The 25,287-nt window shown below is 41.7% G+C and overlaps 1 protein-coding gene across 8 annotated transcripts in view; it reads left to right on the top strand.

Moving 5' to 3' along the window:
- Nucleotides 1-25,287, top strand: part of USP34 (ubiquitin specific peptidase 34) — a 1,084,964-nt gene that overhangs the window by 635,989 nt on the left and 423,688 nt on the right. For 7 of the 8 annotated variants that reach the window (XM_033939082.1, XM_033939079.1, XM_033939078.1 and 4 more), the window contains 3 exons: nt 5,633-5,715; nt 13,819-13,859; nt 15,126-15,250. In XM_033939082.1, coding sequence (XP_033794973.1) covers nt 5,633-5,715; nt 13,819-13,859; nt 15,126-15,250 — 249 coding nt within the window. The remainder of the gene's footprint in view (nt 1-5,632; nt 5,716-13,818; nt 13,860-15,125; nt 15,251-25,287) is intronic. The other variant, XM_033939080.1, reaches the window with a different exon arrangement.

Below are 25,287 nucleotides of genomic sequence, written 5' to 3'. Positions count from 1 at the left end.
TTCGAAGGAATTAACAAACGGACTGACAAAGGGGACCCCAAAGACATCGTATATTTAGATTTCCAAAAAGCCTTTGACAAGGTACCCCATGAACGCCTACTTCGGAAACTGAAGAACCATGGGGTGGAAAGAGACGTACATAGATGGATCAGGAATTGGTTGGCGGGTAGGAAGCAGAGGGTAGGAGTAAAGGGCCACTGCACGGACTGGAGGAGGGTCACGAGTGGTGTTCCGCAGGGGTCGGTGCTCGGACCGCTGCTAGTCAATATATTTATAAATGATATAGAAACAGGGACGAAGTGCGAAATAATAAAATTTGCAGACAACACCAAACTATTTAGTGGTGCTCGGACCAAAGAGGACTGCAAAGAATTGCAAAGGGACCTGAACAAACTAGAGGAGTGGGCGACAAGATGGCAGATGAAGTTCAATGTAGAGAAATGTAAAGTATTGCATGTAGGAAGCAGAAACCCGAGGTACAGCTATACGATGGGAGGGATGTTATTGAGTGAGAGTACCCAAGAAAGGGACTTGGGGGTAATTGTGGACAAAACAATGAAGCTGACGGTATAGTGTGTAGCTAGAATGCTAGGTATAATCAAGAAGGGTATTACAACCAGAACGAAAGAAGTTATCCTGCCGTTGTATCGGGTGATGGTGCGTCTGAATCTGGAGTACTGTGTCCAATATTGGTCGCCATACCTTAAGAAGGATATGGCGATACTCGAGAAGATTTAGAGGAGAGCGACACGTTTGATGAAGGGTATGGAAAACTTTTCATACACTGAGAGACTGGAGAAACTGGGGCTCTTTTCCCTGGAGAAGAGAATTAGAGGGGATAGAGACTTACAAGATCATGAAAGGGCATAGAGAAAGTAGAGAGGGACAGATTCTTCAAATTTCGAAAACTACATGAATGAGAGGGCATTCGGAAAAGTTGAAAGGGGACAGATTCAAAACCAATGCTAAGAAGTTTTTCTTCACCCAACTGGTGGTGGATACCTGGAATGCGCTTCCAGAGGGCATGATAGGACAGAGTATGGTATTAGGACTCAAGAAGGGATTGGACAATTTTCTGAAGGAAAAGGGGATAGAGGAGTATAGATAGAGGACTACTACACAGGTCTTAGACCTGTTGGACCGCCGCATGAGTGGACTGCTGGGCACGATGGACCTCTGGTTTGACCCAGCAGAGGCACTTCTTATGTTCTTATGGGCCAGTACTTACAGGAACTGCACAATGCTTATTAGTCTTGTTTTTTGGGGGTTTTTATTTTTATTTATTATTTTTCAAAAACATTACAAGAAACAAACTTCTTGTTAACACAATACAGCTGAATAAAGTTAAAATATAACATTAAACCAAAGATTTTAATATTTGAAGAAATTATAAACGCTTCCTTAAACCCCAATTGTGGAGGAGGAGTTAAAGCCAGAATAAAGAGAAGTAACTTTCTTCAACATAAAGAAAACATAGAAAGGAAAGGTCTTAACGCAAGTTTGCTAAATATTCCTTTCACTGGTGTTGACTCCATCAAACTATCTTTTTCAGATCCAGAAAAGATTTTAGTTGGTCTGGCCGAAAAAATACATATTTATGTTGAGCATATTTCACTATACACTTATAAGGGTAAGCTAAAAGGAAAGTTGCTCCTAAAGATATAACCTCTTGCCTTAAAGACAAAAATTGTTTCCTTCTCTCCTGAGTAATTTTAGTCACATCTAAATATGCACATATTCTTTTACCATAAAACAGACTTTTTGAAAATTTAAAATATAATTTCATAAATGAGTTCAGATCTTGTGGGAAAACAAATGATATTAATAGTGTTGTCCTTAAAGTAGACTCAGTGATAGATTCTTCTAATATTGCAGATATCTCATTCAAATCAAGCTGAGGTTGAATATTTTTCTCCTCCTTCCCTTCTTGTATCTCCTGGGAATTTTTTATCACAGTAGGTAGATAATAAATTTTATTCAAAGGAGGTATAAAGTCAGGGGAATATTTCAATATCTCTACCAAGTATTTTTTGAAGAGATCTTCTGGAGAGATCCCAGGAATCCTCGAAAAGTTCAAAATTCTGACATTAAGATGTCTGTTGAAATTTTCAATATTTTCTATTTTACGTTGTAATATACTATCCTTTATTGCAAGTCCTTTATATTCTTGCAATGATTGTACCTCAGTTTGAAATGTTTCAATAGAATTCTTAGTTTCCAAATTTGTTTGTTCAAAACTTTTTGTAATAGTGTCTAACTTTACCTCAGAAGCCTTTACCTCCTCTGCCATTTTCGTTGTGGCTACGTCTAACTTCTGGAGCATCTTAAGGATAGTTGATAGAGTGTCCTCTGTCACGGGGGAAGAATCCCCTAAGCTGTTCCGGATCGGCAGAAGCTCATCTGCCGAGGATCCTTCCTCTATGGACAGGTCGGGTGCAACTTCGGCTTCCCTTCCCTCCACTTCCTGGGCTGCCACATCAGCCGAACAGGGAGGCGGGACTTCTGGTGGAGGCGAGAGAGAGATCTCCTGCCCCAGCGCAACCGAGTCTTCTCCCCTTGGGAATGCAGCAGGGCTTAACTCGCCCGTAGAGAAGCAAACTCCTGGCAGGCATTGCTCTAAAGTGCGCTGGACGAAGGCAGTTGAGGAGGTAGGCGCCCTCACATTATCTTTCCGTTTAGTGTGCAGCATTCCGTGTAATCAGTATATAGTACAGCGCAGAGAGCGTTCTTACTGCTGCCAGGTTAGCGCTGCCATTTTGGCCACTCCCCCACAACTTAGTCCTGTTTCAACTTTGGACAGAGTAGGGAGTAAGGCAGCATTAGTAGTGGCCCAGAAGTAGGGAAAAAAAGTTGTGGGAGATTGTGCTGTGGAATGGGTATAGGGAAGGAGATATGAGATGCTGGTCACTTGTGGGGTGGTTGGAATAGAGAGGGGAAGGGTACATCCTTATTACGCAACTTATTCAGCAAGGGCCATAATGCCTTAATCATGCAATTTGACATGAGCTCGGCCTTCGACTTGGTGGATCATGAGAAATTGTTACAATGTTTAGACGCAATCGGCATCAGAGGTGAGGTATTTGACTGGTTCCGAGGATTCCTTACGACCCGCACCTATCAAGTACGTTTCAACTGCAACCTCTCTAAAACATGGAGAAACCCATCAGGCGTTCCACAGGGGTCTCCATTATCCCCACTACTCTTCAACGTCTATATATCATCACTAGGCGTGCAGCTGGCCCAGCGGGGTATAAAATTATTCAGTTATGCGGATGATTTTACAATCATTATCCCGTTCAATACTTCTCCCTCCGAAATCACCCCCACGGCAACAGAAGCACTAAACCTGATGGAACAATGGACCACAGAATTCAGACTGAAGCTTAATTCAGATAAAACTAAATTCTTTATAGCCTCGCCACACCCACCTGTCACTACAACACCACTACGCATTAACAATCTCAACTACCCTATTCAACCTACAATGAAGGTCCTGGGGGTAATACTGGACCAAGGTCTAACCATGAAAGACAATGTGGACTCCCTAGTCAGAAAGGGGTTTTTTACTCTCTGGAAACTTAGGTCCATTAGAGCATACTTCGACACTTCAGCATTCAGAATTCTGGTACAATCCCTAATACTAAGCCACCTTGATTATTGTAACATTGTCCATCTGGCAATCTCCCGGAAGCAAATGCAGAGACTACAACTGATACAAAATGCAGCAGTCAGGTTGATCTTCGGGTTGAAGAAGTCCGATCACATAACCCCTTCCTACCGACTCCTGCACTGGCTGCCAATGGAGGCACGTGCGAAGTTCAAGCTGGGATGTCTCTGCTTCAAGGTACTATCTGGTCTAGCCCCTAAATATATAACTGACCTCTTCTCCTTCTCAACCAATAGACATAAGAGAAGAACACACCTGAAGTTCGTTTCCCCACCGGCTAGAGGATGCAAATTTAAGAGACATCATCAACAACTTCTATCGTATCAAGCAGCCTTAGGGGGCAAAGACCTGGAAAAACTAATTTCACACACAAACAACTATGGTGAATTTAGGAAACACCTAAAAACATACCTGTTCTTGAAATACCTAGGTAACGAATCTGAACAATAGACCCCATCACAATCCCACCCCCAAATCTGATCTTGTAAACTGTTAACCACTAATCTCTAACTATGAATGTTCCATTCAATTTGTAAAATCTTTCTAATTTATTGTAAACCGCATAGAACTTCACGGTCCTGCGGTATATAAACTGTTGTTATTATTATTATTATTATCCTGACTACCTGGAAGGGAAGGGGTAGGGATTGGGAAGACGCTGGCCATCTGGGAGAGGGTATATAGAGGGGAAGGAAGATGCTGGCCATCTTGGATGGGGTAGAGAGGGGAATGGAAGATGTTATCAACCTGTGGACAGTGGGGTAGGTTAAAGATGGGAAGATAAGATGCTGGCCATCTGAGGGGAGCAATAGGAAAGAGAAGGAGAGATGCTAGACTGCAGACAAGGAAAAAAAGGGGAAATACTGAACTATGGCAGTTAACAATCATGGTTGAAGTTTCACCTAGGGTGGAGAGGCTCACAGAGGCCGCTGCATAGGAAGTCATGCTCAATAAGCTGCTCATGCATGTCAATACATTTGGATCCATCATCCTACTTTTGTAGTTGATTCATCCTGCTGTCTTTAAAGATCTTTTGATAAGGAATTTTACTTTATTTAACCTTCTAAAAGATACCGTATACACTCAAATATAAACCAAGATTTTTAGACCAAAAATTGGCCCTAAATTGGGAGTTTTGGGTTATATTTGAGTCTGCACCCACACATCTCCCTCCCGGGCCTGTTGCAGGCCTCTGCCAGGCTTGCAGTAAGCTCCGGTAGTCCAGCAGTGAGCCGGAACAGAAGGGATCTTTTCCACCTCCTTTCCCAGCTGATTCTGAAACATCACACCTCTCTCTCACCTCCCAGATCTCTAGAAAACCTACCTCGAAAGCCCTGATGTTCCAGCGGTGAACCAGGGCAGGAGTGATCTTCCTACACTTCTGTCCCTTGCAGAGCCACTATCTAAAATGCTGTTCTCATGGCAACTTTGTGAGTTCTGTGGTCTCGCAAGGTTGCCTTGAGAACTAGTTGTAGTCATTTTAGATAGTGGCTCTGCATGGGGCAGGAGTGTAGGAAGATCGCTCCTTCCTGATTCAATGCTGGACCACTAGGGCTTTCAAGGTAGGTTTTCTAGAGGCCTGAGAGGTAGAAGGGAGGTGTGATGTTTCAGAATTTGCTGGGAAAGTTGCTGTGAGGGATCTCTCCTGTCCCAGCTCAACGCTGGTCCACCAGGGCTTATGGCAAACCTGGGACAGGGTGCAGAGCTGGCAGAAAAGGAGGGTTGGCTGGGTGTAGAGCCGGGCAGAGAGGGAGGGGGGCTGGGTGCAGAGCCTGGCAGAGCACTTGAATATAAACTCTTGATTTATATTTGAGTTAACCACCTTCTCTCCCCCTTTTTTAAGGAGAAAAATGGTTGCCTCAGTTTATATTCGGATTGGTTTATATTCGAGTATATACGGTATATAAATACTTCAAGCAGTTTTCCATTTAATTGCTTTATATTGATCTATTTTTTTCTTTTAAGGTATTTCTTGTTCTTGTCCAGGGAACCAGTTTGATCCATCGATTAATGTCCGTTGCATACACGTATGACAACTTGGCTCCTAGGTATATATTTATTATTTGTATTTCTAAAATTTGAGAAATATGTAAAGTTTTTTTAATGTCTTGATTCAAAGAAGCAGCAGTGAGATTAGCTACAGAGATTGTAATAAATAATTGTCACTACTTCTGATTAGGGCTGAATTTAATACATACGTGCCTGCTAGCCCTTGCTTCATGTTAAGAATTTTTTTTTTTTTTTTTAATGTGTGCCCTTTTGGCAGTACTACCAGTGGCATAGCAACAGGTAAGCCTTCTAGTTTGAACTTGGGCTCACCTAACAGTGACACAGCAGCAATGTAGTTGACAGTGATTCCCAAGCCCCACCAGCTGAATACTCTTGGCATCTCTCCCTGCATGGCATTGGGAAGTCACTTCACTCCCCTAACCCCTCCCCTCCCAAGAAACAACATATTCCCCCAGCTCACACCAGCCTGAACTTTCCCTCTGATGAAAATTTCTGTTTATGGAACCAGGAAGTCGCGTTAAGAGGGAAGGCTCAGAGCAGGCACAAGCAAATGGAATGGGTTGCTGTTGGTGAAGACCTAAAGGATTTAAAGGTACTGGGGAGGGATGGTTGGGGAGTAGAGTTAAGTGACCCCCCCACCCAATACCTGGAGAGGAAGGGGAGATGTAAAGGGGAGGTGTCATGCCCTTCTATTTTGAGCTCTGGCCCACCCTAAATTGGGTGTCTGGTTAAACTCTTTGTAATTACATGCTTTCCTGTACAGGTCACAGGCAGCCCTGAGGCCTGTGAGTTAGATCTCTGCCCACAGGCTCCACAATTGCTCTGCCCCCTTTCAAATAGGTATCATTTTTAAGTAGGAAACACATGGGAGGAGGGAGTCAGAGCTACTGCAAAGAATGGTTTCACAATACTAGATCTTGGTTTATTTAAAATATTAGATTGGCCAGTTTTCAGATTCTTCAGCAAATTGGTTTATAATACAGTCCAATATACAAAACATATGAGCATATCAATTGTTAAATATGCATTCTGTTGAAGACCAGATGCAGACAACTAGACATAAATAAAGCACAACCCTGGAGTCCAGGGTTATAACAAATATAGCTATAAGTTTGTTCTTATTCAACTTCCCACAAGACCATCAGCTTTCTAAAATTTATGCAAAAAGCTAAGATTTCATCCCAGCCTTCAATTTAAGCACAGGGACTTCCGTCTTGAGATTTAATGGAAAGGATTTCCACAAGGCTGGAGCTAGATGCTCAAAGGTAGAAAAATTGAGTCATCTCTAATTAAATTCTAGAGGACAGAGGAATAACTTGAAAATTATTCCATGCCAAATCAAAGTCCATTATACTGGACTATATGGCATAATTAAGTTTATCTCGGGACAAGCAGGCAGCATAGTCTCAAAGCTTTGCTAACATCATCCACAGAGCCTGGTACAGACAGTGGTAAAGTGTACTGTCACTTTACCACTGTCTGTATCGGGCTCTGTGGATGACATTAGCAAAGCTTCAAGACTGCCCGCACCGTGCATGTGCAAATGCCTTCCTGCCTGATGCCAGCTTGAGAGGTTGTTAGTTTTCTGTGGAGTGAAGAACACATATCTAAACTTTGTCTAATCAAGTTTACCTTCCTGCTTCATATTTTTCCTTAATTTCCTTATTTCTTATTACTTGTTTTTCTTTTCAGTCCTTTACAATTTCAAGTAAATTTCTTTAATTTCAATTTTGGGGCCTGTAGTCATTTTTGTAGCTTTTGTCCCCGCCAATGGTGTCAATGGCTTTTTGAATGCCTTTTTACTCAACCCAGCACAGGTCTTTCCTGGTGGATCTCTTCCCGATTTTCCAAGGCTATATTAAAAAAACAATAAAACAAAATCAAACAACCGAACAAGAATAATAATAATGCCTTACCAAACAAATCTTTTTATTCTTTTTGTTCCTGCATTTTATTTTCTATAAGAAGATATTAGGCCTGGAGTTGGGTACCAGCAAATTGGACTTCATCTCTGGTACCGTTTCTTAGTGGTACCGGTGCATCGACATTGACTTCTTCCATCGACATCATCAAGCATCATGGGCATATCTTGCATTGAGTCTCTTGATGCGTACCTCTCCTCAATGCCATTGATGCAGGCTGTAATTCTGAAGTGTGCCTTTTCTTGAGGTTCCCAAAGCTTCGACACCCTGCTGCACCTACAGTACCAGCTGAGCACCATATGGTACCAGTGCCACCTTTCTACGTATTGATCGTCTGAGTGATATCAATTCCCTTCGGTATCATAGAGCATCGACAGTTCATCATTCTCATCACCAGCTTCACTAGCATTTTCAGCAGTCACTCAATGCATGCCTATCTTTGATTCCATCAGTCATCGATGCAGGTTGTCAATTCTGAAGCTCTCTACCCATTGGAGTTTTCAACACTTTGACTCCTGTGGCACCTACGGTACCAGCTTCATAGCCCTTAGTACCAGTGTAATCCAAGTTTCCAAGTTTTTTACAGTTTGATATATCGACCATTAAACAACTATCTGGACAGTTTACAATTGTTAAAATTGGAGTTTAAAAAAGAGTAATTATTAAAAAAAAGTAAAATAGGACAACATAAAGACTAGACAAAGACAAAGATATGGACAAAGTAGATACAATAGGCACTGAGGGAGGGGAAAATTCAAAATTACATCGAAGTCAAAATAAAAATAAAAGAGAGGTAGGAATGGGAAGGGACAGAACGACTAGGGAAGGGGAGGGGGGTCGCTTCTTAAAGCGGTTCTCTTTAAGAATTAAGGATGGAAGGAAAAGGATCTTATCCAGAATTTTGTATGCGTCTTGAAATAAAAAGGTTTTTATTTTGGTTTTGAATTTGTCGAGTAAGTTTTCCGATCGAAGGTGAGATGGCATTGCATTTCAGAGGGAAGGGGCTGTGATGGAGAAAATAGAGTTTTGAGTGTAGAAAAGTTTTTTGAGAGATGGAGCAGTCAGTAGATTTTGATCAGCGGATCTCAGGGCCTGAAGAAAAGCATAAGGAATGAGATATTTATCATGGAATGATGAGTGTGCAAGTTTAATCTTAAATACCAATAGGAGAATTTTATAAGTAATTTGATGCGAAACAGGAAGCCAATGTGCTTCACATAGCAGTGGAGTGACATGATTGTATTTTTTTGCATTGTGAATAAGCTTAATGACAGTATTTTGGATTAATTGCAATCGGCGAGGTTTTTTTGGGGGGGTGATTCCATGGTATAAGGAATTGCAGTAATCTGTGTGGGAAATGATCAAGGAGTGAATTAGGGTTTGGATGGAGGCCGATTCAAGAATGGAGGTTAGAGCAAATTAGTTGGAGTTTATAGAAGCATTTTTGGGTAACTGTACTGATCTGGTCATGATAGGAGAGGTCTTTATCTAGGATGATTCCTAGTAATTTGACTTTAGGTTCAATTTGAATTTGTTTGGCATCTATGCAAATTGGTCCTTTTAAAGATTCATAATCTCTCACCGTATGCAGAGCATCTGTCTGGTGAATAGGTGGTATACAAGTTCACATTTCCTTTACAGTAGTCTTTGCTGATTAAATCCACTTGGAAGCTTCCAGCTCCAGAGTCTTTGCCACTATGCCACCAGGATGTGATGGCCAGGCTGTGGTTAAGTTTGGACACCATCTTGGCCAGACTGTGATTAAGTTTGGATGCCGTCTTTGCCTGACCTATATGTTGGCAAACGAAGTTCTCCATTTCAACTACTCTGTCATTTATCTCAAACAGCTCGTACAAAACTTGGCTGGTTTTGAACATTATATTCCATTTCTTCGCCTGCCAGAATTTCCATACTTCAGTCAACTATGAAGAATCCATTATGGCTATAGACTTTTTCATAGTTGAACAATCCTGCATGTCAGAGATGTCTTTCATGGTGCTGCTTTATATCTGCTGCTGCTTTCACTGAGAATCCATCAAAGGATAAAACTGTAAAGATGGTGCTCCTATTCTACCCCTAATAACAACTCAGTTTCTCACTATGTCAAGCTTTTGTACAGAGGGATCCACTTGGGGCTTAGAGCCTGTTAAGCTTGGATCGTCTCATCTATTTGACAATGGTCTCCACTCTGGTGTAGCGCCTATAAGTAGATTACTTTGTTTTCACAGTTCTCTGCTACGACTGCTCACAACTTTCTGCATGTTCCATACAATTTTTCTATTGAAATCTTCTATTGCACCTACAGCACACCTCATTCATTCATTGAATTTCAGTGACTCTCTCCACTGGCTATCTATTGAGGCCAGAATAATCTTCAAATTCGTTTGCCTCTGCTTCAAGACTGTTCGGCACCTACCTCCTGAAACACCTCTCCCTAAAGAATAAACTCCACTTTTCACTCATAGAAATGTGCTCCCATGGATTCAAGCTTTACTCCTAGTAGCATTTACATTTCCTTTACAATTGTCAGGTTTTTATTACTTTTCTAATTCTTCTCAGCCACTTACATTCTTTCGTGGTCTTGACCTCCTCTCTCGTTTCTACACAACCATTTCTGAAGCACCTCTTAATGCACGAGCACATAATGACAGTATAGTGCAATTCTGAGGACTCCAACCTTGGCTCCTTGGGTTGTGAGTTCGGACCCTGCGCTTCCCCTGTGATCATGCTCAAGTCATGCAGGATTTCTTCTGCCTTTTTCAGTTTCTAAAACTTCACTCAGACATACAATTCTGGTATTGGGATTAAATATCTAAGGTTCAGGTTCCAGGTCACTTCTGGTACGTACCTAATTTTTCCCATCCCAAGGTCTATGCCTTTTTCTGTTTCATCTTTATAACTGATTTTCCAGCCATCTAGTCACTCTGTACTTTGCTTCCATTGGACTATATTTCTTTCTGGTTTTACTCCTCTTCTTATTACAGCCACATTTTTGATTACTCTCTTCATTGCACCTTTCCTACCTATGAAGTGGGTAGGAATGGGAAAAGGTCCTATTTCTCCTCATTAGCATTCCGATGTCTGAGCTCTGTACTCTCTCTCTCGGTACAGTCTGATTTTTTAAAGCAGAGAGATATCCTAAGGGTTCATAGTGCTGCCTACAGTGGTGGTCCTGTTATCGGCCCTCCAATGATCTTTCTCTTCTCACATTATGATCAAAATAAGACGGTCGTCACTTCATCATTTGGGCTTTGAGTGATTTTTTTTTTATTTGATCTCTTCAAGAATCAATTTGTTAGTTCTTCTGGCAGTCCACGGCACACATAAAATCCTCCTACACAAAAGCTCACTTGAGTCAAATCTTTTCTGTCTTGTTTCTGTAGTGTTCAGCTTTCACATTCATAATTGTCCACTGAGAAAATGAGTACGTGGACAAGTCTGATCTTCATTTGGAGTGTTATTTGCTTGCTTTTGAATATTTTGCCGAGAGCCTTCATTGAAGAGCAACCAAGTGCTATTCTGCGGAGTATTTTTTCCCTGCTAGTTGCGTCTTTGTTTACAAAAGAGCCCAGGAGATTGAAATCCTTTACAATTTCTATTCTATTGTCTTCTAGTTCAAAATCTTCATTTTCCTTGTTCATGATCTTCGTCTTGTTTCTGATCAGTTCTAATCCCATGTTATGACTTTCAGCTTTGACTTTTCTCAGTAAATACAGCATGTCGTCTTTGCTGCTGGTGATGAGCGTTGTATCGTCTGCATAGCGCAGGTTGTTTATATTTTGGCCATCAACTTTGAAATCAGCGCTCTCTTCTTCCAAATTTACTTTTCTGAAGATGGCTTTTTGCCATAAAGGTTGAATAGGTAAGATGACAAGATGCATCCTTACCTGATACCATGTTTTATTGGAAACCAATCAGCGTTGCCGTATTCTGTTCTCATTGCAGCTTCTTGATTTTTGTAGAGGCTCTTTATCGCTGAGTTGTGTTTGGGTATTCCCATTTGTGCTATAGTTCTCCATAGTTTATCATGATCCACACAATCAAAAGCTTTGCTGTAGTCTATGAAGTAAAAGTAATAGGGGCTTTTGGTATTGTTTGCTCTTCTCCAATACCCATCTAACATTGGCAATAATGTCTCTTGTTCCTCGCCCTTTTCTGATTTGTGCATTAAGCTAAAAAATTTCTAAATATACACCCAAAGTTGTCACATTCCCATATCAAAATTGGTGTTCCTGATATTGTTGGAGAAAAAGAAGATAATAGTGGCTTTTTGGAAATCCTCTGAGTTTCCTAGATTAGCTAAATTAGTTATAAATTAACAAATTTAAAAAAAGTTGTGCTGCCCCACCCACCCCAAGATGGCCCACACCCTCGATCTTAAAAAAAAAAAAAAAAAAGCGGCAGGAGGGAAGCCCACTCCCTTCTGCCTGGGCCACCCGAACCTCTTTCACCTTTAAATTAAAGAGCATTTTGAAGAGGCGGGCCTGCCTACAGGAGGGAGTAATCAACAACAACACACTCCTAATTTGCCAAACAAATCCTAAACTAGAAAAAACAAGGAAGGCAACCAAGTCACATCAAGGTCTGCGTGGGGGAAGCTCACAGTGCCAAACTTATCTCACAACTTATAAGCCAAATACAGTGTAACATGTCAAAAAAGCATGTCACACCGTATAATGTTATAGGGCGCTCTCAGTGTGAACCCTCAGTGATAGGAGCACAGCTCCGACACTTCACTTCTGGGTCAAGGCGATAAGCCTCCACCCGCACACCATCATCGAGCGCCCTGTGTGTGCAAGAATCAAACCAATCAACAATCAAAGTGAGTAAATAAAACTCAACACAAACGACCTGAGCGACCCCCACACAAACCCTGCCAGCCAAACCCCCTCAAAAAGCACGCACAAAATCACAACAAAATCAAAAACCATACCAAAAGGTGAAAAACATATCCAAAAATAAACAATACTTATCCAAAACTGTCACACAGACGGAAAAACCGCGCCAGGAGGAAAGGTTCAACCGCGCTGGTTTCGGGAGGAGCCCTTCTTCAGGAACCTGGCCTCCAACAGAACATGAGCAGAGAGGACGGCTGGAGGGCGGTTGAACCTTTCCTCCTGGCGCGGTTTTTCCGTCTGTGTGACAGTTTTGGATAAGTATTGTTTATTTTTAGATATGTTTTTCACCTTTTGGTATGTTTTTGATTTTGTTGTGATTTTGTGCGTGCTTTTTGAGAGGGTTTGGCTGGCAGGGTTTGTGTGGGGGTCACTCAGGTCGTTTGTGTTGAGTTGTATTTACTCACTTTGATTGTTGATTGGTTTGATTCTTGCACACACAGGGCGCTCGATGATGGTGTGCGGGTGGAGGCTTATCGCCTTAACCCAGAAGTGAAGTGTCGGAGCTGTGCTCCTATCACTGAGGGTTCACACTGAGAGCGCCCTATAACATTATACAGTGTGACATGCTTTTTTGACATGTTACACTGTATTTGGCTTATAAGTTGTGAGATAAGTTTGGCACTGTGAGCTTCCCCCACGCAGACCTTGATGTGACTTGGTTGCCTTCCTTGTTTTTTCTAGTACAGGAGGGAGTAGACATCCTTCCTACAGATTGTCATCTAAAAGGTACAGGGTTATGGGAGGGGGATGTGAAGGGTTTGCGGTGGGGTGTTGGGGGTTTGCAGGGGTCCCAGTGACAGGAGGGGATAGGCATCCCTCCTGCTGCTCTTTAATTTATAGGTGGGAGTGTCGGGGGTTCGCAGGGGGTCCAGCAGCCGGAGGAAGTGGGCATTCCTCCTGCTGCTTTTTAATAAGCGTCAGAGCATTTAGCACCCTGAGCAGTGGTAGAAACCTCTACTGTGGCTTAGTAAAAGAGGGCTTTAATGAGTCACTTAGCCAGTTAATACCTAAAGTGACCTGGATAAATGGCTTTGGAATACCAACCTCATAATAGTTATGAAGAAAGATGAGTTTGTTTCTTTTTCTGAAAATTGAAGCAAAGCTTAAATATTTCTAAGGTTATAAATTTTATTTTCTGAGAAAAATGCCTGTTAAACTTGTTTAAGAAATTAAAATAAATATGCAAAAAATTAATTGCTTTTTTTGTTAACAATTTTATTATGAACATGTTTGATAAATTCTAAATAGTTTGTTTTCTAAGCATGATTGTTTCTGCCATACCTAAAAATTCTTACTGTATATTGTTTTTACGTAAACATAGGGTCTTGAAAGCCCAAGCTGATCACAGATCAAGGCATGAAGGTGAGCAGTAAACATGTTTATTTCTTGATTAAATGTAGATGTCTTGTGTGTATTTAACTATACTACAGTTTAAAAATCAATTTTTTTGAACTGCCCCAGCTTTTGAACATGCAACTTACTTAGAAACAGTAGGTAAGGACTATAAATGCTATCTGGTCTGCCTAGATTGCTTTCTTTTTTAGTGCATCTGACCATATTTAATCTGACTCTCTTTTTCAAACCCATTCCATGCCTTTTTGAATTATGGTACTCCGAGAATAAGCAGGATAGCAGGTCCTTATAGATTGGTAATGCCATCTCAGAGAGCCTCTGCAGAGAAACCTCTTTATCTTACAAAAATATCTAAAAGATTTTAAGAGGTACTACCAAGCATGCAAGCAGTTTCCTGTTGCACAGGGCCTCCTTTGTTTTTCCACAGAGTTGAACAGATGTTTCTTGTCTTCTTATTGTCATGTGGACCTTTTAACTTTCTGTTCAGCGCCCCTAGTCAGGGTTTTTTATTTTTATGTTTTCTAGGTCACCCATTATTGCAATCTTTTTGGACTTAAGGTATCCTGGTTATGCCTGTTTTCAGAATTGAGTCATTTGATTTCACTGTGACTATTTTTCTCTAACAACATGTCCTTGAAAAAAGCCCCTATCAGCTTTAAAAAGTGCAGGCAGTGTGGCAAGACCACTCATAGCTGGTGCTTGCAATACCTTTGGCTTGATTGCAAACTGTTTCAATTTTTGTTCTAAGATGACAAAAAGAGTTTTGGAGCCATAAAAAGCAATATCAGCAACTGGAAAACTGATGAAAGGCTGGAATGGATGGTTGCTTGACACACAGCCTGTGAAATATACTACTGTGAAACTTAGTTTGAGCCATATAGCTTTTTTTAAATGGCTGCTAACTGTACCGCCAACTGTACCACCAACTAATAACTGTTGCTATGGGACAATGGCATCCTTGGTCAAACTTTGAAATTTGTTGACAGAGACATCTAATGGCTTGATATAGTTTCTTACTTCGTTTCTGTTTATTAGATTTTCCAATTTTGAATGCCATTCCATTCAAACTGCACCTATAGTCCCTTTTGTGCTTCATGTCAAAATCACGTAGAAATAATATGCACACATGCATATGCAAACACAGGGAAGAAATTCCATGAGTCATATCCCACATGCTTTCCCCACTTATCTAAGTGGTATTTTGTTTGCAGTGATCGAAAAGATTTCTGATTGCCTATCATTGTGAGTGCTGATTTCATTTTCTTCTTCCATTAGTTACTCACTATTCAATGTGGCTTTTGGTGAGTTGGGCACACTGTTGTTCACGAGTGAAATCCAGCCTTTTAGATAGTGATAATTTACAAGACTGGTTGAAGAAATTGACTCTTCTCATTCCAGAGGTAAGACAAATGACTAAGGATTGTAGAAGATTTTCTGAACTTGAATGGAGTGTCAGAACAACAATATACTGTAGTTAGAATAAAAATGTCCTTTTAATTTTAAAGCCTGTTATTTGATTGAGCCCAGTTTTTGCTGCTGTTAAGACATAAACTGAGAGCTAGCATTTTGATGGATTCAGGATAAGTAGGAACCATTTGGAGCATTAGCATCATATCGAGCAGTGTTTAAATGCTCTTAAAAGTCAAATGTTTGAAGAAAAAGTTGGAATTATCTGAATTTGTTAGTGTGTAGGAATGTTTTTTTCTGTAGAGGTATAATACTTATGTTCAAAATGAGTAGCTGCAGCTCTATATAGATAGACTAATTGTAAGTTAATTGTTGGTTAAGTATTTATTAATTAAGTGAAGAGCTATTGCCCTTCCCTTATAAATTGTAGTAAAATGAATATTGATATAAAATTTATTTATTTAAAACGCTTACAGCCCACATATCAGCCATCTATGTGGAAAACAACAATACATGCATAACAAAACATGACATACATAAACAAAACATGGCAGATCACTATAAAATAACAACATACAGCAAACAGCCTTAAACCTATACCTTAAAATATTAAAACCAAGCAATTACAAGATTACAAAATGGCCAAATTTGAAAAAGTAAGTTGAAAAAATTAGGCTTTCAGACTTTTTTGAAATGCCAGGAAATCAGAAATCAAATGGATGGAATCTGAAATTAAGTTTCATAGTAAAGGTCCAGCTACTTGGAACATACCTGATCAATTTATGACTTTAGTAACAGAACAAATTGTGGGAACAACCAAGAAATCTCTGTCTTGTGATCTCTTTTTTTTTTGTAAATCTTTATTGACATTTCAAACTTTTATAATGTATACAATTGAAGAATCAGAAAAACTGTATGAAAATACATTGTTATCATCACAGTTATTACATTAAACAATTTTTCCTCCCCTTCTTATCCTATTTATAAACAATAATGTTATATCTTATGCTATCAATATAATTAAAAAAATAATAATTTTATTCTTCCAAATAAATATTCCATCCCCTCACCCTCCCACCCTCCCTGGATGTGTAAAGGAATCTAATGAAAAAAAGGAGAATCATAATTTTAATTATAACATAATAAAATTAGTCAATGGACCCCATACCTCATTAAAGGACTTGCTAATACCTAAACGTTCTGTTATCATCTTTTCATATTTATACGTTGTACACACAGTTGCCCACCAAAAATTGAAATTAATCCTATCATGATTTTTCCAATTATATGTAATCATTTGAACCCTTATTCCTGTCAAAATCATGAAAAGGCGACTTTTATTTTTATCTAAAGTGGGTTTAACATGAAGAATCGTTCCACATATTATCGCCTCGTATGTCAAGGGGATAGATGCTTCAAGAATAAGATTAATTTGTCCCCAAATTGACTTCCAAAAATGTTATCAATGGACAAAAATATATCAGATGATCCAAAGTCCCTATATCAATATGACAATGCCAACATCTATTAGATTTAGAATTATCTAATTTATTTAACCGAACTGGGGGTCCAAAAAATCCTATGCAATAAAAATAACCATGTTTGTCTCATAGATGCTGACGTTGTACATTTCAACCTCCAAGTCCAAATTCGTGGCCAACGAGATACAGAAATATACTGTTTTATCTCGATACTCCAAATGTCTCTAAGACTATTTTTGGCTTCTTATTTAAAAATCCAGAAATCAATTTGTACCACTGGGCAGCCTGATGTCCTACTAAATCTGTTTGGTAGCAAAGGATCTGCAAGCTGAAATAAGTTATTAAATTTTTCCATTCAGGGAACCCACTCTTTTAGCCTGCTTCAAATGCAACCATCTATATTGTTGAGACTTTGAAATGCCAAATGAATGCTGCAGTTGTGAAAACTCAAGCAGTTTTCCATTAGATATAACGTCACCTAATTTCCTAATATTTGCCTGCATTCAATTCTTCCAAGCGATCCCAGCACCACCTATTTGAATCTTGGAGTTTAACCATGACTGTAAAGTAGAATTCATTATTGGAACCTCTGTTAATTTATCAATGAATTTAATTGTTTTCCAAGTATCCAATAAAATTATGTTACATAGAAACATAGAAGATGACGGCAGATAAGGGCCATAGCCCATCACGTCTGCCCACTCTACTGACCCACCCTCAAGCCTACTATCCTAGGGATCCCACTCCTGGTGACAGGTTCCCTTGGCTTAATCCTCTAAGGGAACCCACATGGGCAAGCCATTTGCTCTTAAATTCTTGCACTCTGTTTGCCTCGATCACCTGCACCGGGAGCTCGTTCCAAGGATCAACCACTCTCTCGGTGAAGAAATATTTCCTGGTGTTGCCATGGATGCCCTCTTGTGGCTGAGGGTCCTTTGAGAAAGAGAATCTCTTCTTCCATCTTGATACGGCCGGTAATATACTTAAACGTTTTGATCATGTCTCCTCTCTCCCTACGTTCCTCGAGTGAGTATAGCCGCAAATTTTTCAGTCTTTCCTCATATGATAGATCCTTGAGCCCCGAGACCATCCTGGTGGCCATCCGTTGCACCGACTCTACTCTCAGCACATCTTTTCGGTAGTGTGGCCTCCAGAATTGCACACAGTATTCCAAATGAGGCCTCACCATGGTTCTGTATAATGGCATTATGACTTCAGGCTTCCGGCTGACGAAACTCCTGCGGATGCAACCTAACAACTTGCCTTAGATGAAGCCTTCTCCACATGATCAGCAGTTTTCATGTCTGCGCTGATGATCACTCCCAAGTCTCGTTCTGTTGAAGTTCTAGCTAAGGTCTCACCATTCAAGGTGTAAGTTCTGTTGTCTTTATCATATCTAGGTAATCTGATACTTAGTACCTGTGATAGTCGCATAGGGGACATAATTTTCCATTCAAGATATAACCAATCTGGTTGATGTTCCGTAAGCTCAGGGAGGATCCAATACATACCTTGACGCATTATATAGGCTTGATGATACCTATAAAAATTGGGAAAATTTACCCCACCCTCCACAATTGCTTTTTGTAACGATACTAAAGCAATTCTTGGTTTTTTCCTTGAAAATAAACTGGCAACATACCCATTGGTAACAAACCACAGGCAAAATCATCATCTTTACTGTTTGAATTCTCCCCCACCAAGACAAATGTAAAGGATTCCATTGCTCACACAATTCCGTAACCCTCAACAATAAGGATTTTTCATTTACCTTCATTGTTTCTTCCAATATACTTTTTATCCAAATATCTAAATATTTTATTCCATCTTCCTTCCAACTAAATTGAAACAAATCAAATAATCCTTTTACACAATGTACATTTAGTGGAAGAACTTCTGATTTATTCCAATTTATTTTATAACCAGAGAATTTTCCAAATCTGTCTATCAAATCCAGTAAATTTGGAATGGTCGATTCCGGATTTCTCAAATGAATCAAAATATCATCTGCATATGCAGATATTTTATATTCCCTACCTGCATAAGGAATACCCCTTATCTCCTCTGCTTATTGAATAGCTAAAAGTAAAGGTTCCGGAATAATATCAAATAACAAAGGAGACAACGGACAACCCTGTCTAACTCCCCTTTTTAAACAGAACCTTTCTGGGAAAAGTATTATTTATATATAATCTAGCAGAAGAGGAACTATACAAGAATTGAATCATTTGTATAAATCCAGAACCAATACCAAACCAATCCATTGCCTGATACATGAAGGTCCATTCTACTCGATCAAATGCCTTCTCTGCATCCAAGGATACAGAGAAGGCCGGTTCCTTCATTTCTTTTCTTAAGTTTAACATATGAAAAGCTAATGTGGTATTTGAAGAATGTCTTTGAGCAACGAATCCTGTTTGGTGCATACCAATAATATAAGGGAAAGCCTTGTTCAAACGTAAAGCCAATATCTTAGCTAACAATTTTCCATCCACATTAATCAAAGAGATAGGCCTATAGTTTGAAACCAACATAGGATCTTTGTTTGGCTTTGGCAAAACTATTGTTAAAGATTCTGCCCTTGTACCCATATTACAACCTTTATTTAGTTGAGACTGATATAAATTGAATAGATGAGGTAACAAGGTAATTTGAAAGGATTTAAAAAACTCTACCGTATATCCATCACCTCCTGGAGCAGATCCAACTCTAAGGGACTTTAAAGCCATCTGAATCTCTTTTTGTGAGATAGATGCTTCGAGACTTCCTTTCAAATGATCAGGAATTTTAGGCCCCTCAATCAACTGTAAAATCTCTAATCTTTCTCCTTAGTTGAATAATGCTCAGAAGAATACGAGCTTTTATAAAATTTCAAATATTGTTTTAAGATATTTCCAATTTGAGATTGAATTATTCCATTCTCATCTGCAATAGCCATTATGTTTACGTTTCTTTTTTTTTTTTTTGCTTTAAGATAATTAGCTAGTAATCTTCCCATCTTATTCAAGCTTCCATAATACAAAGCTTTATGGGATACCAAATCTTTCCTGGCCAACTGTGAAGAAATCTCATTGTATCTATATTTTTCTTTTAGAAGAGTCTGAAAGGTATTTTGTTCCCATTTTACTTTTAATTTAAACTCCAGTTCTTTAATATTTTGTTCTAAGATTAAAAAATCTTTATTTAGTTGTTTTCTAATATATGTTGAATACGAAATTATGTGTCCTCTCATGGTGGCTTTAAAAGCATCCCATAATGTTTCCTGAGAGATTTCTTCTGAAGCATTAGTCTGAAAAAATTCATTTATTTTCAATTGAAATTCTTCCATAAAGTTGGAATCTGCCAGCAATGCATTATTGAACCTCCAAACAGGTCTATTATTCTCTTGTCCATCTATCTCACAATCAATGCAAATACCCCGTCAGTGTTCTCCCTAGGGCCTTTTAGCTGGGCGGTCCGCCCAGCTAATTTAGACTAGAGGTCTGCACGGGAACGGGGATCGCGGGGATCCCGCGGGTCCCGCGGGGATCCCGCGGGTTCCCCCCCTGGCCCACGGGACTCCCACGGGGACGCCCCCTGGCCCACGGGACTCCCACGGGGATGCCCCCCTGACCCACGGGACTCCCACGGGGACGCCCCCTTGCCCACGGGACTCCCACGGGGATGAAAACAACCTACCTAAATTCTGGCGATGCAAGTCTGGCGATGCAAGTCTGGCGTCGGGTCGGGAAATAGCCATGTTGAGCAGTGAGCTCAGCACGTACACAGATGAAAGCCTTGCTTGCTGATTGGTCTGGCGGCCCCGCCCCACCGTGCCGCCGGACCAATCAGCAAGCAAGGCTTTCATCTGTGTACGTGCTGAGCTCACTGCTCAGCATGGCTATTTCCCGACGCGGGCATTAGGCTGTTTTTTGTCATTTCGGGTGGGGGATGGCAGCGGCAGCGGCAGCAGCAGCCTGAAAAAGAAATCATCCTGGCCGGGTTCGGTGTCATGCTCCGGAGCTTCTACAGCCTTCCTATCTCCCTCTCCCTTCTACCTGCGGCTCTCTTCGGCAACTCAGCAGCAAGGATCGACACAAGCTTCTGGCGTCGGGGCCTACCCTCTGCGAGTCCCGCTTGTTTCAACTTCCTTTTTCCATAAAGGCGGGACTCGTAGAGGGAAGGCCTCGATGTCGGCAGCTTGTCTTGATCACCGCTGCTGACGAGTTGCTTAAGAGAGCCGCGGAGCAGGGGGGTGTTGCCAGGTGCAGGTAGAAGGGAGAGGGCCAGATGCAGGACTCGTGGGTGAGGGAGGAGAAGAGAGAGGGGAGAGAAACAAAAGGAAATATTTCATACTGGGCTGGGCCGGAGTGGAGGGAGGGTGGAAAGATTCTGGCTACAGGGTGCATTAACAATGGAAAAGGGGGGAAAGCTGAAAATGGAGATAGTGACACAAAGAAGAGAAAGGGTAAGCAGGACCTTCTGAATAAGGATAGAGATACAGAGGGGACATGAAGAGGAGGTGAAATAGAGACATAGAAGTAATGCTGAAAAAGTGTGTGTGGGGGGGGGGAGATAAAGACATTGAAAGGGCAAATGGTGAATATGGGGTAAAGACAAGGACAGAGACAAATGAAGATTCTGAAAAAGTGGTGAGATACGGATATAGGTGAGATGGACACAAAGAAGGGTGATGCTGGAAAATAGGTGGAATGGTAATTCTGACAGACACAGAAGGGAAATGCTGGATCAAGGAGAGATGGGGCTCAGGCTGGATGGAATGAGGAGAAATGCCTTGTTGGCCCGGAACTTCCTCTCCTACGTCAGAATTGACGTCAGGGAGCGGAATGCTGGTCAGCGCGACGCTTCTGCAGGGAAAGCTTGGGACAGCGGTGGCTTGGGGACTATTCCCCGATGGCGGTGGCAGCAAACCGAGTGGCTTGGGGGAGGGCACGGAGAAAGAAAGAAAGGGGGCAGACAGAGAGACAGAAAGAAGGGGGAACAGGGAGACAGAAAGAAAAAGTTGGGGGAGAGAATGAGGTCTGGAGGAGAGGAAACATACAGGAGGCTGAAAGAAAGGAAGAAAGATTGGATGCACAGTCAGAAGAAGAAAGTGCAACCAGAGACTCATGAAATCACCAAACAGCAAAGATAGGAAAAATGATTTTATTTTCAATTTAGTGATCAAAATGTGTCTGTTTTGAGAATTTATATCTGCTGTCTATATTTTGCACTATGGCTCCCTTTTACTAAACCGCAATATTGTTTTTTAGCGCAGGGAGCCTATGAGCATTGAGAGCAGCGCGAGGCATTCAGCGTAACTCCCTGTGCTAAAATCTACTATTGTGGTTTAGTAAAAAGGGAGGGGGTGTATTTGTCTATTTTTGTATTTTGTTACCGAGGTGACATTGCATAGAGTCATCTGCCTTGGGAAATGTATATGGCAGATATCTTTGTTTTGTGTTCAAAAGAAAAGGAAATGCATTTCTGGTTTTATTTCTACAGTGTTGAAGTACTTGTTGGCCCTTGCTGTGACTGGTGGGGATCCCCAAGCACCGCCAGCAGAGGACCTCCTCTAGAGATGGTCAGAACTCCCCTCCACCAAGCGCAGCAGTTGCTGGCAGCATCCATGAGCCACTGAGGTGCCAGCATCTGTGACTCAGGGACGCTACTGCTGCCTGCCAAGCTTGGCAAAAGGGACCCCAGGCCAACTGCAAAGGAAGTCCTCAGCTGACAGTTTGTGGGTTCTCATCAGCTGAGTATTTATATTTTATATTTACATTAGAGGTTCTGGTAGAAACCCATTTACAAAGTATGTATTCTTCCCAATTAATATTTCCAAATTAATAGTCTCTTTGCTTATTTGTAAATGGGTCTCTACCAGAGCCTTTAATTCAGTAGCATAATTAAATAAAATAACTATTTCTGAAGTTTATAGGGAAGGATGGTGACGGAGGGGATTCCTCGCGGGGACGGGTGGGGACGGAGGGGATTCCTCGCGGGGACGGGTGGGGACGGAGGGGATTCCTCGCGGGGACGGGTGGGGACGGAGGGATTCCTCACGGGGACGGGTGGGGACGGAGGGATTCCTCACGGGGACGGGTGGGGATGGGTGGGATTTTGGCGGGGACGGGTGGGGACGGGTGGGATTTCTGTCCCCGCGCAACTCTCTAATTTAGACCAGCGTCCGGCTATCATCTGCTGCCTCCGCCGCTGCTGAACATTAAAAAAAACAACCAAAAAAACCCGGCTTAGAGATTTCAGCCCGTAGCTAACTTATGCTCCGGGGCTCTATTGGGGGAAATGCTGCCGGGTCCTGCCTTCGCGGAACAGAAAGTAGGCAGGACCCGGCAGCAAGAAGAGCAAATGCTTCACTAACCTGTCTCCCGCCTTAGCCCGTAGCGAACGTTTGCTTCAGGGCTCTCAACATGTTCGTGCCGGCTTCCCTTCTCTTCCCTCCAAAACTGGAAGTTATGTTCGGGGGGGGGGGGGATAAGGGAAGCCGGCACGCACATGTTGAGAGCCCTGAAGCAAGCGTTCGCTACGGGCTAAGGCGGGAGACAGGTTAGTGAACATTTGCTCTTCTTGCTGCCGGGTCCTGCCTACTTTCTGTTTCCGCGAAGGCAGGACCCGACAGCATTTCCCCCAATAGGTGGATCGCGATCTTGGGCCAATCAGCTTTCCTCTCCCCGACGGCAGAATTGACTTCGGGGAGAGGAATACTGGTCGGCCGAAGCAGGAAGAGCTTGGGGCGGCGGCGGCTTTCGGACCTGTTATTGGTGGCGGTTTGGATCCTGGTCCCCGATGGCAGTGGCAGTGGCTTGGGGGAGGGCAGGGAGAAAGAAAGAAAAAGGGCAGGCAGGGAGACAGAAGGAAAGAAGAGAAACAGAAAAAAAAGAAAGGGAGGCAGAGAGAAAGAAAGGGCAGGGAGAGAGGAAGGAAAAGTTGGGGGAGGGAATGAGGTCTGGAGGAGAGGAAGCATACAGGCTAAAAGAAGGGAAGAAAGATTGTATGCACAGTCAGAAGAAGAAAGTGCAACCAGAGACTCATGAAATCACCAGACAAGGTAGGAAAAATGATTTTATTTTAAATTTAGTGATCAAAATGTGTCTGAATTTATATCAGCTGTCTATATTTTACTAAACCGCAATAGAGGTTTTTAGCGCAGGGAGCCTATGAGCTTCGAGAGCAGCGCTGGGCATTCAGCGCAGCTCCCTGCGCTAAAAACTGCTATCGTGATTTAGTAAAAAGGGAGGGGGGTATATTTGTCTATTTTTGTATGGTGACAGTGCATAGAGTCATCTGCTTTGACCTCTTTGAAAAACCCTGGAATAGGAATAATAATTAACATTTTCTATGCGTACAGTGTGCTTTGTGTTTTTTTTTAAATTTTATTGTTGGTAGATCATTTTGACTTAGAAACATAGAAACATAGAAAAATGACGGCAGAAAAGGGCCAAAGCCCATCAAGTCTGCCCACTCCAGTGACCCTTCCCCCATGAGTTTGCTCACCAACCTCCTGCCCTTACCTCATTAGAGATCCCACATGAATATCCCATTTATTTTTGAAATCTGCCACGCTGTTGGCCTCAATCACCTGCCGTGGGAGTTCATTCCAATGATCAACCACCCTCTCAGTGAAGAAATACTTTCTGGAGTCCCCATGAAATTTCCCTCCCCTGATTTTCAGCGGATGCCCTCTGGTGGACGAAGGTCCCATAAGACGAAAGATATCCTCTTCCACCTCGATACGACCCATGATATATTTAAATGTCTCAATCATGTCTCCTCTCTCTCTTCGTTCTTCAAGTGAGTACAGCTGCAATTTATTCAGCCTTACTTCATACGGAAGATCTTTGAGCCCCGAGACCATCCTGGTGGCCATCCGCTGAACTGACTCAACTCTCAGCACATCTTTCCGGTAATGTGGTCTCCAGAATTGAACACAATATTCCAAATGAGGTCTCACCATGGACCTGTACAGTGGCATTATGACCTCTGGCATCCTGCTGATAAAACCTCTACGGATACAACCCATCATTTGCCTTGCCTTGGAGGAAGCCTTTTCCACTTGATTGGCAGTTTTCATGTCATCACTAATGATTACTCCTAAATCCCGTTCTTCCGTGGTCCTAATTAAGGTCTCACCATTTAACGTGTAAGTCCTGCACAGATTTCTTTTACCCAGGTACATCACTTTGCATTTTTTAGCATTGAAGTTGAGCTGCCAAGTCGATGACCATTGTTCTAATAGTAGTAGGTCCTGCGTCATACTGTCAGGCATAGTGCTTTTACCTACTATGTTGCACAGTTTGGCTTCATCGGCGAACAATGATATTTTTCCTCTGAGCCCTTGGGTCATATCACTTATGAATATGTTGAATAGGATTGGACCTAAGACCGAGCCTTGTGGCACTCCACTGGTCACATCTGATGTTTTGAATGGGGTACCATTTACCATCACCCTCTGAATTCTACCGCTCAGCCAATCCTTAACCCGTGCAGCTAGTGTTTCCCCTAATCCCAGCGATTTCAACTTGTTCAATAACCTGCGGTGTGGGACGCTATCA

This window comes from Geotrypetes seraphini, chromosome 3 (assembly GCF_902459505.1).
Source record: "Geotrypetes seraphini chromosome 3, aGeoSer1.1, whole genome shotgun sequence".
Taxonomy (NCBI): domain Eukaryota; kingdom Metazoa; phylum Chordata; class Amphibia; order Gymnophiona; family Dermophiidae; genus Geotrypetes; species Geotrypetes seraphini.
Note: the sequence above shows the minus strand (reverse complement) of the source record. Positions and strands in the feature narration are given on the sequence as shown.